The sequence below is a fragment of the Xiphophorus maculatus genome, chromosome 16 (genome assembly GCF_002775205.1).
Source record: "Xiphophorus maculatus strain JP 163 A chromosome 16, X_maculatus-5.0-male, whole genome shotgun sequence".
In the NCBI taxonomy this organism is placed as follows: domain Eukaryota; kingdom Metazoa; phylum Chordata; class Actinopteri; order Cyprinodontiformes; family Poeciliidae; genus Xiphophorus; species Xiphophorus maculatus.
The window spans coordinates 7,462,849-7,475,041 of NC_036458.1; the positions used below are offsets into that span (position 1 = coordinate 7,462,849).

Below are 12,193 nucleotides of genomic sequence, written 5' to 3' on the forward strand. Positions count from 1 at the left end.
TGCAATGATTTCATATTAACCTAAGACCAGTCTGGCACATCTGTCAAAGCCCACCACAGTAGGGCTATTTATAATGATTTTTGTTTTCACACCTCCTAAGTGGCCAGTTTTCAATCCCAGAGCTCCACACTGTTGACATCACATTTGGAAATGAAAGAGTGATTCTGGGAAGAAATCATAACAGAACCAGACATTAAGTAATGGATGGAAGGTAAATCTGTGAGTCTAATAATGGAAATCCTCTGAAGACTGAAAATTATACTCTAAAAGTGTGGTATATAAAAATAAAACACCTGATTTACTTTTGAGAGTCATATTTGTTGAGAACTTAAAATAGTTCTCATATTTTTCAGTGAACTGAAAATCATCTGTAAAATATGACAGATAAATTTTTGTAGATTTGTGCAAAATGGCAGGGATAGAAGATTTGTTTGTGGTATTTTTCTACATATAGATAAAAAAAACAAAATAAGATGTGAAGCTCCAGCAAAACGTATTTTACCCTTTTCAGTATGCTGAATGGAATACATGTAATCATGAATAATAAACATACTTCATATTATGTGACAAGATTTCATTTATCACAAAGTTAATTGTATTTTTTAGACCCAAATTAAATCATACATTCAATTGTGTCAACATTTGTGGCAAACTAAGAAACAGTGTGACAGCGGCTTAAAAACATGAAATGATTGCCAAGGAAAAATAAAAAGAGATGGGGAATTGGTGTTGACTAATTTGTGCTTCAACAAAGTAGCTAATTAATTAGCTGCAATTTACCACCAACGTTCCAGTTTATTACTAATCCATGTGAACAGTGTAGGGCCCCCTTGGGGTAAGATCATAATCAACCTTCTGGCCATATTACGAAAGAGTTTTTGTCCAAATTGCGGTTTGCATTTCCAAATCTTTCAACTTAATACAATGTTCACAAAGCTACAATAGGTCCCTATAGCAAATGTAGGGATTCAATGTAACTTTACATTTTATGCATATTTGTCATAAAAATTCTGAGAAGCTATGTATGTTGAAGTTCTGTTTTAGTTGAGCATTTTTGCACAGTTTTATTTAATGTGTCTTCCATTTTCAGAATATCATCACTGATGGCAATTTGACTGAAACTGAAAAGACAGAAGGGTAATTAAGCACTGACTGTAATGGGCTTAACGTTAATTCATTTGCTTTTATTCAACTTGGATCGGAGATAAATGAATAAAACATTTTGCTGCATTCTGTGAAAATATTCTTTCGAATGATTTACAGTGTCAGTAAAATTAAAAACAACAGAAGTACATAAAACATAATGCTGTCAAAAAGGTGTCTAATGGACTAAAAGCTGCGACACAAGTGGCATGAGGTTGATTTACCGATACTGCAGCCACTGTGATTAAATATGGTTATGTACTCAGCATACATTTATCTTTGTCATAACACTGTGAAAGTCTCAGCATCACGCTGATTGAGAGTGCTCGTATTATTTCCTTTTGTCACCCTCTTAATTACCTTTTACTAACTATTCTCACAAAGATAACCTGAGTGTGATTAAATTTAACGCACCTGCTTCATAAGGATGTAATTTGCCCTGAGATGAGCTCTTAAAAGGCAGGTCATGCGGAATATTGGATGATCACTGTTAACCCCTGTGAGTGCAGATGAAGAGACATAATACTCAGTGCAGGTCATTACGTCTCTATAGGATCATTTTCATCATTAAAAGAGTGATTTGGCAAATGATGTATCTGAAATCCCTAAAATTTGGCCTGAGGGTGGCAGCAGAAGACAGGTCAAACTGAGGAAGCCATTCCTATGTGTAAAGGTCCTTTTGCACATTTAAGACTCAACCGGGCAGATTCCAATTTAAGATAATACCACTGAGATTGCATTTCTTTTATGTTTGGATTGTTCTATTTTAACAACATCTAAAATCCTGGGAAATGTGTTAAAAAAAAAAGCATACTGTACACTGTGACACATAAAAACCTACTATTGTTAGTAGATATCAGGGATTTTCTGTTTGTAATATTAGAAATTTCCTTAATGAAATTACTGAGTGTCTGAAGTTAGAAAAGACTTAACCTGACAAACTCTGTGGAGTACCAATGTGTTTTTGCAGATGCATGTTTGGTGCCATCTGGTGACTACAAATTTTGAAATAGAAGGATTCTTAAACAAAAAACGAACAGCTGCTGTGGTATTATGTGTGCTGCTTTAAGGACCGTACTGCAAAACATCTCTAATTGAGAAGCGTTCAGATATACTGCTGATACTATAGTGAGTTGTTGCGTAAAGTCTTGTTTGTGAGGTCAACGGGGAAAACGGGAGTGCCTCTTTCACAACTCCCTAATCCTCTGGGGGAAGAGTACGCATTTAAGACCTGGATGTAGACAGTGTGTTGAAATGTGTGAATGATTTCAGGAGGTTCCCACAGAAATCTGGTGCTAGCCCTTACCTGCAGCAAAATAACCAGTTAAGCAATGCCTGGAAAAATGTAGTTTTACTCAAAACAAGATGGAACATGAAGTGTTTCACTACCTACTACAGGAGTGGAGGGATTTGTTTAAAATATCTAAAAGACAATCAATTAAACTATGAGAAACTATGAAAGACATAAAAATATTTAAAAAATTAAAGATAAAAAATGAAAGTTTAATGTGAGAAAAATTTTCTATCAATACATCTCATCTGTGATGCACATGGAAACCTGACAACAATCAAGATGTGTTGTCTAATTAATTGATATGTTTTGAGATTCACCTAATTAAAATCCTCCATGGTGATTACTATGCAGCATTTACAGAATACCAGGTGCCCAAAGCGGCACTTTTTTAGCCAGGATTTTCTAATAACTGATAGTGTAGACACGCCTGTGTTTGAACAAGTGCTGTGGAGGTGTAATCACACAAGAGACACTCTTTCCAGGATCTGAGGAAAAGAACTTGACGCTGCTGTCTGGCACAACACTGGTGTGAATCTCTACAAGGTAAATATAATAATCACACTCAGCAATAGGAAAATATCACTTGATTTATTGTGTAGAAAAAGTTTTATAAGTACTGTGAATCGTTTTTTTTCCTTCCACTAATTTGATATTAGCACACCTACTTTGCCTACATTTGTTCTTTCTAGCTAGTTAGTGTAACTGTAAAAGCTTGCTTTTGACCTTTGTTTCTTGTCATCCAACCATCATCTTAAATACTACTCATGTTTTCTGAGTATCTAAATAGAAAACACATACATTTGTTTTGCTCTATTGGATCTACAAAACTGAGCTTTTACTCATAATTCTCTTGCAGTCAAGATGCCTGAAACAGCAGAGGCTGTGTCCGCCACTCTTACAACCAACAGGCACTGCACCGTAGAGATAACGAATATCAGCGGCAGCTACTGTCTCATTAACCCAAAGTAAGTCTTCAACTGCATCACTAAGCTTACAACTTAGAGTAAAGAATACATTGAAAGTACATTTGAGATCTAACCCCAATGAGGTGGTCAGATCACAGTACATTTTCATCTACTGTGTAGCACAGTGATGTTTGATATTAAATTCATAGCAATGGCATTTGAAAACTCCATCTAATTTTGTATTTAACTGTTTAAAAAGTAACCATACTTTTAATTTCCTATTCACTTTAAGATGCATATTTTCATTTGCAGTCAGAACAATCAGACACAGATAAAGTTGACACAGAAACCTGCATAAGTATTCACACCCCCTTGAACTTGAATTTTTTTCATATTACAATCCGAGACAACTTGGACAGAACAACGTGGACCAATGTAATGTGAAAGGAAAACGAAACCTGGTCTTCAAAACTATTTTCAAAGACATATCTGAGAAACGTCAATACTTTGTAGACTCACAAAGTATTTGACAGCAATTGCAACTGCAGCTCTTCATGGATGAGTTTCTGCCAGGTTTGCTTATTGAAAGCCTGAAATCTTTGCCCATTCTTGTTTGCAATATTGCTCAAGCTTAGCATTCAAGAATAACACTACAGATTCTCAGTTGTCTCTATGTCTGGACTTGGTTGACGCATTCTAGTAAGTGATTGTGCTTTGACTGTAAATGTTCAAATTCTATCTTTTATGTAGATAAATGATGGCACATTTGTCCTGTTTGAACAGTTTGTATTATATACATATAGTGTAAAAATATTTCTTTTGTTTCTGTTACTCTAAATGTGTTGTGACAAAACATAATTTGTTGTGTGGAATTATTCAGATATTGATTCTAAACTTAACCTGAAGAATAATAAATCTAAACTAGGACATTGTAGCTCTGTTTTTATGGTTGTTCCAGTTTCCGAGACTCAGTTGTTCTGCAGTTAGCAAAAGTATTTTCTTTCATCAGGATTGTCCTGTAGTTTTTCCCATTAATGCTTATCACATACCTGATCCCTTTTGAGAAAAGTGATCCCAACAGCATGATGCTTTCATCGCCATGTGTCATGGCAGGGATGCTGGGTTCAGCCAAAAGAGTTCAATTTTTTGGTCTCATCTGAGAGTAGCTTCTTCCATATTTGTTCTGTTCCATATTACTTGTGGCAAACTATTAATGGGACATACTAGATCTTTCTTTAAAAGTGGCTTTATTCTTGCTACTGTTCATGTAATACATGCACACTTCTTAGATTATTAGTAAAAAATGAAAACACATCATACTTTGTGTTTTTTAAATAAAATTACAAAATGTGAAAACGTTTAAGGAATGTCAATACTTTTAAAAGGCACTGGTAATGTAAAAAAAAAGAAAAAAGAGTGAGTTGCACAAAACAGCACCAGAATGCACATCAAGTCTTTTGCCATGTGTATCATGTTTCTGCATTTGTCTAGATTTGTCAGGACTGGCCATATTTTGGATGGGTGATTTTCATATGTGACATTATGTTGCTGAGAACATCTACCAATCTATCATGCACTGACACACACTGCCTCATTGCACATCGCATGCAGGTAGAATTACTTTTGCTTAGAAGTCCATAGTAGTACACCTCCAGTCTTACTCCATCCATCAGTGTACACTGTTTTCCCACCCCAACACTCAGAAAGAGCATCCCCAAACTTTAGGAAACTTTGCAAAGTTTTTTCTCGTTTTTTTTCATTGCAACATTATTGAAATATTTTAAATATTAATTTGTAACTTTCTTTCCTTTGTAGGGTTTACATGACAAGTGGCTTTTCGTACCACCCACCCCAGCCCACAGTTCGCACCCAAAAGACAGAAGTGTGCTCCTTCACTAAAGATGACAACACCGCCACCGGTGCGGTCGGCCTGCTAACCTATGACCTGTTCCACATGCAAAGCCGGGTTTGTTCGGAGCGCATGGCCCTCATGTTCTCCGTGCCTTTCGACCACAAAATTTACAAGAACCGGCTGGCTGTAGGTGTGGTCGAGCATTCCCGGGCCTGCGACAAACATCTGTACGACCAGATGTATGATGGGAAAGATCTCAGCAACTTCACCCGTTCTGAGGCAAACGGATGTGGGCTGGAATATAAAGCAGCACATGTTGATTTAAGAGCCACAATGTCTACAACAGGCAAAGCTATTGTTAAAGTAGAGCTGTATGATAAAATGGGCCGATAGTGTGCAGGTCGACTGGATTTTATTCTTAAACTCCTTGTTGTTTTTGTGTCCGTAGAGTGAATAGAATGTGTTTGATGTGACCACTGTCGTCATCTTGAAATACAAAAGAAATGCATTCAGGAGAGGAAGACTGATTTTGCTGTCATCTGTATTTTGCATCTGCTGAGAGATATCAATATCTGACAACCAGCTCATTGATTTCCCATTAGCTAATGTCTTGGACTCATGTACATTGTACTCTCTCTTCTCTTTGATTATGGTAATAAAACATTCAGACCCAATGCTTGTGTTGCTTTGTGTGGAGTATGTTCTCACTCTGTATGCCTGCATTATTACTGATGAACAGTAATTATTATTTAATCTCTTATCTGGATCTATCCAACTCTAATGAGTGGCAACAGATGGAAAGCTGGCGTAGATGTTTTTTTAATCTGCGCAATAACAACACGGTTCTTCACTGGCTAGGAGACTTTTCATCTTGCTGTTTGTGTGGAACTTGGAAAACAACAGCTTCAGTAGTAGAAAAAAAATAAGAGTAAGGAGGCTCCAGAGATGTGTGCCTAGATTTGCATTGTTTACTTGTTTTCTGTTGCTCACTAAAAAAGGAAGAAGGTTCCCGAACTGCTTCTCTCTGATGGATTTTATGAAAAAAGGAAAAAAAGACAGGACAGGATAAATGTGCAGCGTTAGCAGCAAAGAGATCCAAGGAGAAAGTATTAGAGAGGGATCCAAGAAAGGGTGTGGTTGTTTGATGATACAGGGATTAACCACATTTATATTTTTGTAGTAATCTTTCGTGTAGGCCCAAACTTACTAATGTATGTATGTGGAAAGAGGGTGTGCTTGGTCTAAATTATGGTATGTTGCAAGAGGGAGGGGAACATCCTGGAAAACAGAGAAAAAAACAGCACCTCCCATTCAGGTGTCTTTTCCGACTTCTCCCATTTTGCTTTTGGAATACTTGGACTTTGTTCACAGGTAAGTTTCTAAAATCACTATTCTTAGTTAAAATTCCTTACAAATCGCTTTTGCTTGATAGGTATTTTGTGTGTTTTAAAGAGAGTCATTATTGAAAACTAACTGAAAAACTGATGGGTTTATAACATCAGTATTTATTATCTTGTTAACTCTTAAGTTTGACACAAAGACTTAACAGAGTAGGAGCTATATTGTTAGCTTCACGATACACCTGAAGCTAAATTTCACCTATTTTCCAATGGTCTCGTTTTTTTTGTACTTTATGTTAAGATGAAAATTGATCAAAGTATTTAAAAAAAAAAACGCCAGTGGCCATGACTTTCACGTTGTTTGACTCTATCTGAAATACTTTTGTTTTCCAAATAGATCTCATAATTGTTGGAGCATGACGGAGTCAGCTGAAGCTGTGGCAGCTGATGTGACCAGCAAGAGAAGTGTGACTATTGAAATCTCAAATATCACAAATAATTACTGCCTTATCAGTCCCAAGTAAGCAATTTAGTGAGAAATTTGTTGATTTCTCCTGATATATTTTTCTTATATCTTTCAGGCCATATTGGTAAAGGAGTTTTTTCATTGTCAATGATGAAGATCTCTTACTAACTCTAGTCAACATATTTGCATGATCTAATTATTTTTCTTTGGTGGGGGGAGGGACATAATGCACATTTTGCACCAAAACACATTCAAATCTGAGACAAGACATCCCTATAACGTTTATCCTTACATGCTATACAATAAGAACCAGATTTGTTTAGACCCACAATTCCCTTCTTAATATCTTGCATAATTTCTTTTGAAACAGTGCAAGATATTAAATAGAAACAGTGTTGGAGACTTCAACATACGTCAACTACAGTTGATTTATGTTATTGTTAATATTTGTTAACTCAGATATTGTGTATTAACCAGAAGCTTTAAAAGTCATCAGACTTCGTCCAGGCTCCCCTGAACTTTAAAAAAAGGATATCCTTTGCATACAAAATTTTGGAAATAAACGGTATCATTTAGTAAATATTTCTGATAATCCTAACTGATCCAATCAAGAAAGGTTGATTGTGATTCAATGTTATCCAGTAAGGATAAAGATTTTGAGTTTGATGTATTACATGTAAGTATCTGTTTCAACAATTTGTTCTTATTTTTGTTATTAGAGCTTACCTTGACAATGGAGAGGTGTTCAATCCACCTCAACCGACAGTACGCCCCCTAAAGACAGAGGTGTGCACCTTCACCAAGTCTGGTGGAAAAGCAACCGGTAGCGTTGGCGTCATGACCTACGACCTTTTCGAGAGGTCCCAGAATGACTACATTGAGACGCTGGCCATCATGTTTTCAGTTCCCTGGGACTACAACCTGTACAAGAACTGGTTTGCGGTGGGCATCTATAAAAAGGGCCGCAACTGTGATAAGGATTTATTCAAAGAAATGTACTATGAGAAGAAAGAGCATGAGCATGGTTTTGTCAGAGGGGAAGCCAATGGCTCAGGAATCAATTATGTGGGAAACTACCTTGACATCAAAGCAACTATGTGTCCCATGGGCAATGCCATCATGAAGGTGGAGGTATGGGACAAGCTTTTCACACACTTGGGACAGCAGGCTTACTAGAGCACATCCCAGTTGCAGAATCCTTCCTCGCAGTCTATTTTTCTGCAGGCTTCCACCACTACAATGAGCATGCACACTTTAACAGATGTTGTTGCTGACATGTGTCTCCATGCCTTGGTGTTACCCATTAGCTTATAATCTGTTTAAGATCTGAATTTGTTTGGGGTTTTTTTTTTAAAATCCTGCTAGAAATAATTTATTTTATACCAAAAGCCTTTCGGTATTTCTGTGCTATTCAGTTTTAAACTGGCATCTTTAGAAAAGGAAATCAAAGGATGACTCACTGAAGGATGAGGGCACATAGCTTAATAAAATACACAGAGTGGCTGTCTGAATTCACCTTGACATTATTCTTTCAGGAATAAAATAAATCTTTTCTCCAAAGCTTATTGTGTGTCTCTGTCTCCTGATTGGGGTTAAAAAGAGGGCATAAAAAGGACATTGAAATATTTTAATGCGAAAAGATTATTATTATTTTCTTTTTTTTAGCATGCCTTCCATCCAAGGCATTCTTTGTATGTTTACAAGGTCTTGATTACTTTGAGGTGGGACTGAGTTTTTAATAAATTGCCTGGATGCCTTAATTTGCAATACATCATGGTCACAGTAAAACCTTAAAAAAAACTGTTCAAAATTTTCTGTTCAAAGCAGAAAGACTAAAGTTAAGGAGGTAATTGTGTAATTATTAACAATTAAATGCATACCTTTACTCTGAAATCTACAGCAAAAAATCTGAATAATTATATATTTTATTTTATTTTCAAAGTTATCATCTTAGCAGGTTGAAAGACACTTAGATTGATTTGACCGCCCAATAAATTACCTTATCTCAACACTAAGTACTTATTTTTGCAGTAACATCACTGCCAGTTCTTTGCAGACACCGCCATTAACCTTTAGATGTATTGAGATTTAATGCAGACGGTGAAACAGCTGCTCTTCATTTACATCTCATAAGAAGATATCAGGTTTCAGCAAATCTATTTGAAGTCCCCATGCTGCCATTCTGGTTCTGGTTTCTCATTATGTCACAAGGCTTTTTGCAGCATCAACCATTGCCTCAACACAGAGGCACAGATCAAAGGTTTCAGTTGTTGCTGTTTCATTTGAATAAAAAGCAAATAATATAGAGGCGGAAATTGGGCCTGTGTAGACTTAATCCACAAAGCTTTTTGAGTGACATATTGAAGATATTGACACACATTTTAGCTTTTAATCTTTTCTTTGTGTTTCCAACAACTGCTCCTAAGACTACTTTCATTTTTTTTCTATTATGTATTTTACCTCATAAGTGCTTGTGTGTTTGCATTCTTTGTTGTGGGTCTCCCAGGTTTGAAAGACACACACCTGCACCTGCAGATATGGATATACTGGATAAATTCCATTGTGCATTGTGGGCTTTAAATGTTGGGATAAAGTAAACTGTAAAAGGAGCGTAGAATTAGAGATTTTAAATATGAAATAGAAAGAATTAAGAAAGTATCCCATCCTCTTTGAATCAAGGAAATGTTTGTGAATTGAAGAAGGTGCAGTTTACCTCCAAAGAGGAAGGTGGTTAGAAAAAGAATTAGGGGAGCACAGGTGTAGAAATCCACGAGCTTCTGCACCTGAACATAATGCTGAAAAACAAGCTGATCTGAACAGCAGAGAACCACATGTGAGGTGAAATCTTAGAAATTGTTCACCCAATTACCTGAAAAACAAAAAACAACCCCAACTGTTGTTTGCGTGTGCTATGTTTTGTAACAGAAATCTTGACTGGATGTGCACACAGAAGCAAAAACTGACAAACCTCCCTGACCTGATATTTGAAAATAAACTTCAGAGCTTAAATCATGCATGCAAAAACACATTTAGCTTTTTTTTTAAAATAAATAATAATTATAATCTTTTAAACCTTTGCAACTGAAGTTTGGTTGTGCACTGCACAAAATGCTCTCAAATACTGCCATCTAGAGGTCTGCTACGACAAGAAACGTGGTTACACCCACAGATGAATCTCCAAATCAAAATAATATCTTTGAAAAGTAAAGGGTAAAACATATTAGATAAAAATACAATACATTAAATGTATTCATTCAATGGGTCCAACTAATGATGTCAGACACCTTCCTTCCTGATCAAAGCTTCTTTCTTTTTTCTTTGTTGTTTCTGCAACTACTTTGTCTCTGTCTTCCTGAGCTGCCACCAGCACCAAACATGTCGTGACATCCAGCAGGGTCTGGTTGTCTTTGATAGTTCACCATGTGTCTGACCTGATGGGTGACAGCCTGGAACAGAGGGCTGGCTGCCTTCTTGTCAGTTTCAGGCTTCCACTGTTAGTTTAATCTCTAAAGAATCAAAAAGTTTCAGGCCAGAGCGGGGTTTCACTGATATGCACGCTTGTTTCCAAACACATGCGGGATCTATTTCATGATTTCTTCAGCTAAAACACAGGGGCCAAAAGTTATGTTTTTCCTGGCTAGATATAGAAATCAGCTCAGGTTAGCTTGTTGTTTTGAAATCTCTCAGCATGGAGAGAAACACAAATGTGTATCATGTGACAGTTACAGATAACGTGGGGAGAACCTTTCATTGTTTTCCCCTCTCAACTTTTTTTTACATTTTGATAAATAACTTGGATTTTCAGAACCTCTAAAGTTTGAGCTACATTTTTATATTAGACCGGACATTTTATGCAGTTATTTTCAACCCCTGTTGTGCAAGTTAAGTATTTTGTAATATTTTGGTTTGGTTGGTTCATTTTGAATATCAATCTCCCACAAGATTTGAAATGGATCTGTTTTTTATCTGTAATCTTTTTTTTTTATTTGTTCTTGTTCGTGTTTTTCAGTCTAACGTTGTGTTTTGGTTTCTGGCCTATCCTGCAGATTTGAATGCTTTCCTTGACAACTTAGCAGTCATAGCTTAATGTGAGGATGTGTCAGTGTTTTGTTTATCACTTTAACACTTTCTCCTCAATTCCAGGTTGTTTATGAAATATTTTTTTGCACATTTAAGAGCTGCGCTCTGTCGCTTACCATAATGGTGTCTGTCCACTAACACATATTCAGCTGTGAAATAAATCTGTCCAACCTCCTACAGAAAAACAGAAAAAAGATTTTATTTCCCTTGGTTTTCTAGTCTTTATTTTTTTCTCTGAATCAAGAAATGAGACATTTGCTGAAGGTGTTTATTTGAATTGTAATTTACTGGCTGTGGGGAATCTTAGACAATAAGTACATAAAATGCAGTACATCTAGTCCACAGTTATTCAAGTTAAAAAAAAGTTGGTTATTATCCCATAAACTCTCAGAGCTTCCCAAAGTACCATCTGTACACCACCTATTATCTGTGTGGCTACCTCTACAAAAGCAGCAATAAAATCAGAAAACTGTAAGTTAAAGTTCCTTGTTCTACATATTGAAAAGTTATTTACATGTGTAAAACATTTGAGACAGCTGCCAAACTTTTCGAGAGGATGGATGTGAAGTACTGTGAGAACTTCAGAGTAACTGCAAGGAACCAAAGAGATACATGTCAAACTTTCTTGGCCTTAGTTAGCAAGATAAATGTTAAAGTTCATAAAAGTACACCTTAAGTACCAATAATAATACTGAAAAGCAAAATATTACATACATACAGTGATGGTCTTAGGTCTCTTTCATGCAAACAGATGAATGTTTATGTCCCAATTATCTGGTGGACTAGCCAGGACTGCAGTTAAACCTGCAGCCATCCTTGCATTGACTGCAGCTTGACTGCAGAAAACATAGCAGCATAGAGAGACTTTGGCACTGAGGCTGACAGTGTCAGGTTCATGGCTTTATAGAGCATCAGTAAAAGTAAATGAAAAAAGAAAGTTATATTGGAGATTGCCAAGTTATTGATGTGTTATGGATGAATGAATGCTGCTTTGGATGCTTTTCTATAGTTGTATAATGAAGTTTCAATCTGCTTTCTTCCAGTACACATTATACGAATCTCTACACATCCTTCACATGCCAGAAATAATAAATTTAAAAAAACTTCACTCTT

At 36.3% G+C, this 12,193-nt stretch overlaps 2 protein-coding genes across 2 annotated transcripts; both read left to right on the top strand.

Annotated features, from left to right (window-relative positions):
* The first annotated feature begins 2,870 nt into the window (after positions 1-2,870).
* Positions 2,871-5,868, top strand: LOC111611602 (bryoporin-like). The gene is made up of 3 exons (XM_023348666.1): positions 2,871-2,980; positions 3,294-3,402; positions 5,158-5,868. Exons 2-3 carry the CDS (start codon positions 3,299-3,301, stop codon positions 5,585-5,587), a joined length of 534 nt encoding a protein of 177 aa, XP_023204434.1. The 5' UTR covers positions 2,871-2,980; positions 3,294-3,298; the 3' UTR covers positions 5,588-5,868.
* Positions 5,869-6,458: 590 nt separating this feature from the next.
* Positions 6,459-8,565, top strand: LOC102227494 (DELTA-sagatoxin-Srs1a-like). The gene is made up of 3 exons (XM_005796704.2): positions 6,459-6,565; positions 6,932-7,054; positions 7,720-8,565. The coding sequence occupies exons 2-3, from the start codon at positions 6,951-6,953 to the stop codon at positions 8,174-8,176; spliced, it is 561 nt and encodes a 186-aa protein (XP_005796761.1). The 5' UTR covers positions 6,459-6,565; positions 6,932-6,950; the 3' UTR covers positions 8,177-8,565.
* The last annotated feature ends 3,628 nt before the right edge of the window (positions 8,566-12,193 follow it).

What these genes read in the sequence shown, in the direction of transcription:
- LOC111611602 (XM_023348666.1), top strand. Translation starts at nt 3,299, where the DNA reads ATGCCTGAAACAGCAGAGGCTGTGTCCGCCACTCTTACAACCAACAGG. An exon ending in TACTGTCTCATTAACCCAAA is followed by an intron (nt 3,403 to 5,157) that starts GTAAGTCTTCAA and finishes TTTCCTTTGTAG; the next exon opens with GGTTTACATGACAAGTGGCT.
- LOC102227494 (XM_005796704.2), top strand. Translation starts at nt 6,951, where the DNA reads ATGACGGAGTCAGCTGAAGCTGTGGCAGCTGATGTGACCAGCAAGAGA. An exon ending in TACTGCCTTATCAGTCCCAA is followed by an intron (nt 7,055 to 7,719) that starts GTAAGCAATTTA and finishes TTTTGTTATTAG; the next exon opens with AGCTTACCTTGACAATGGAG.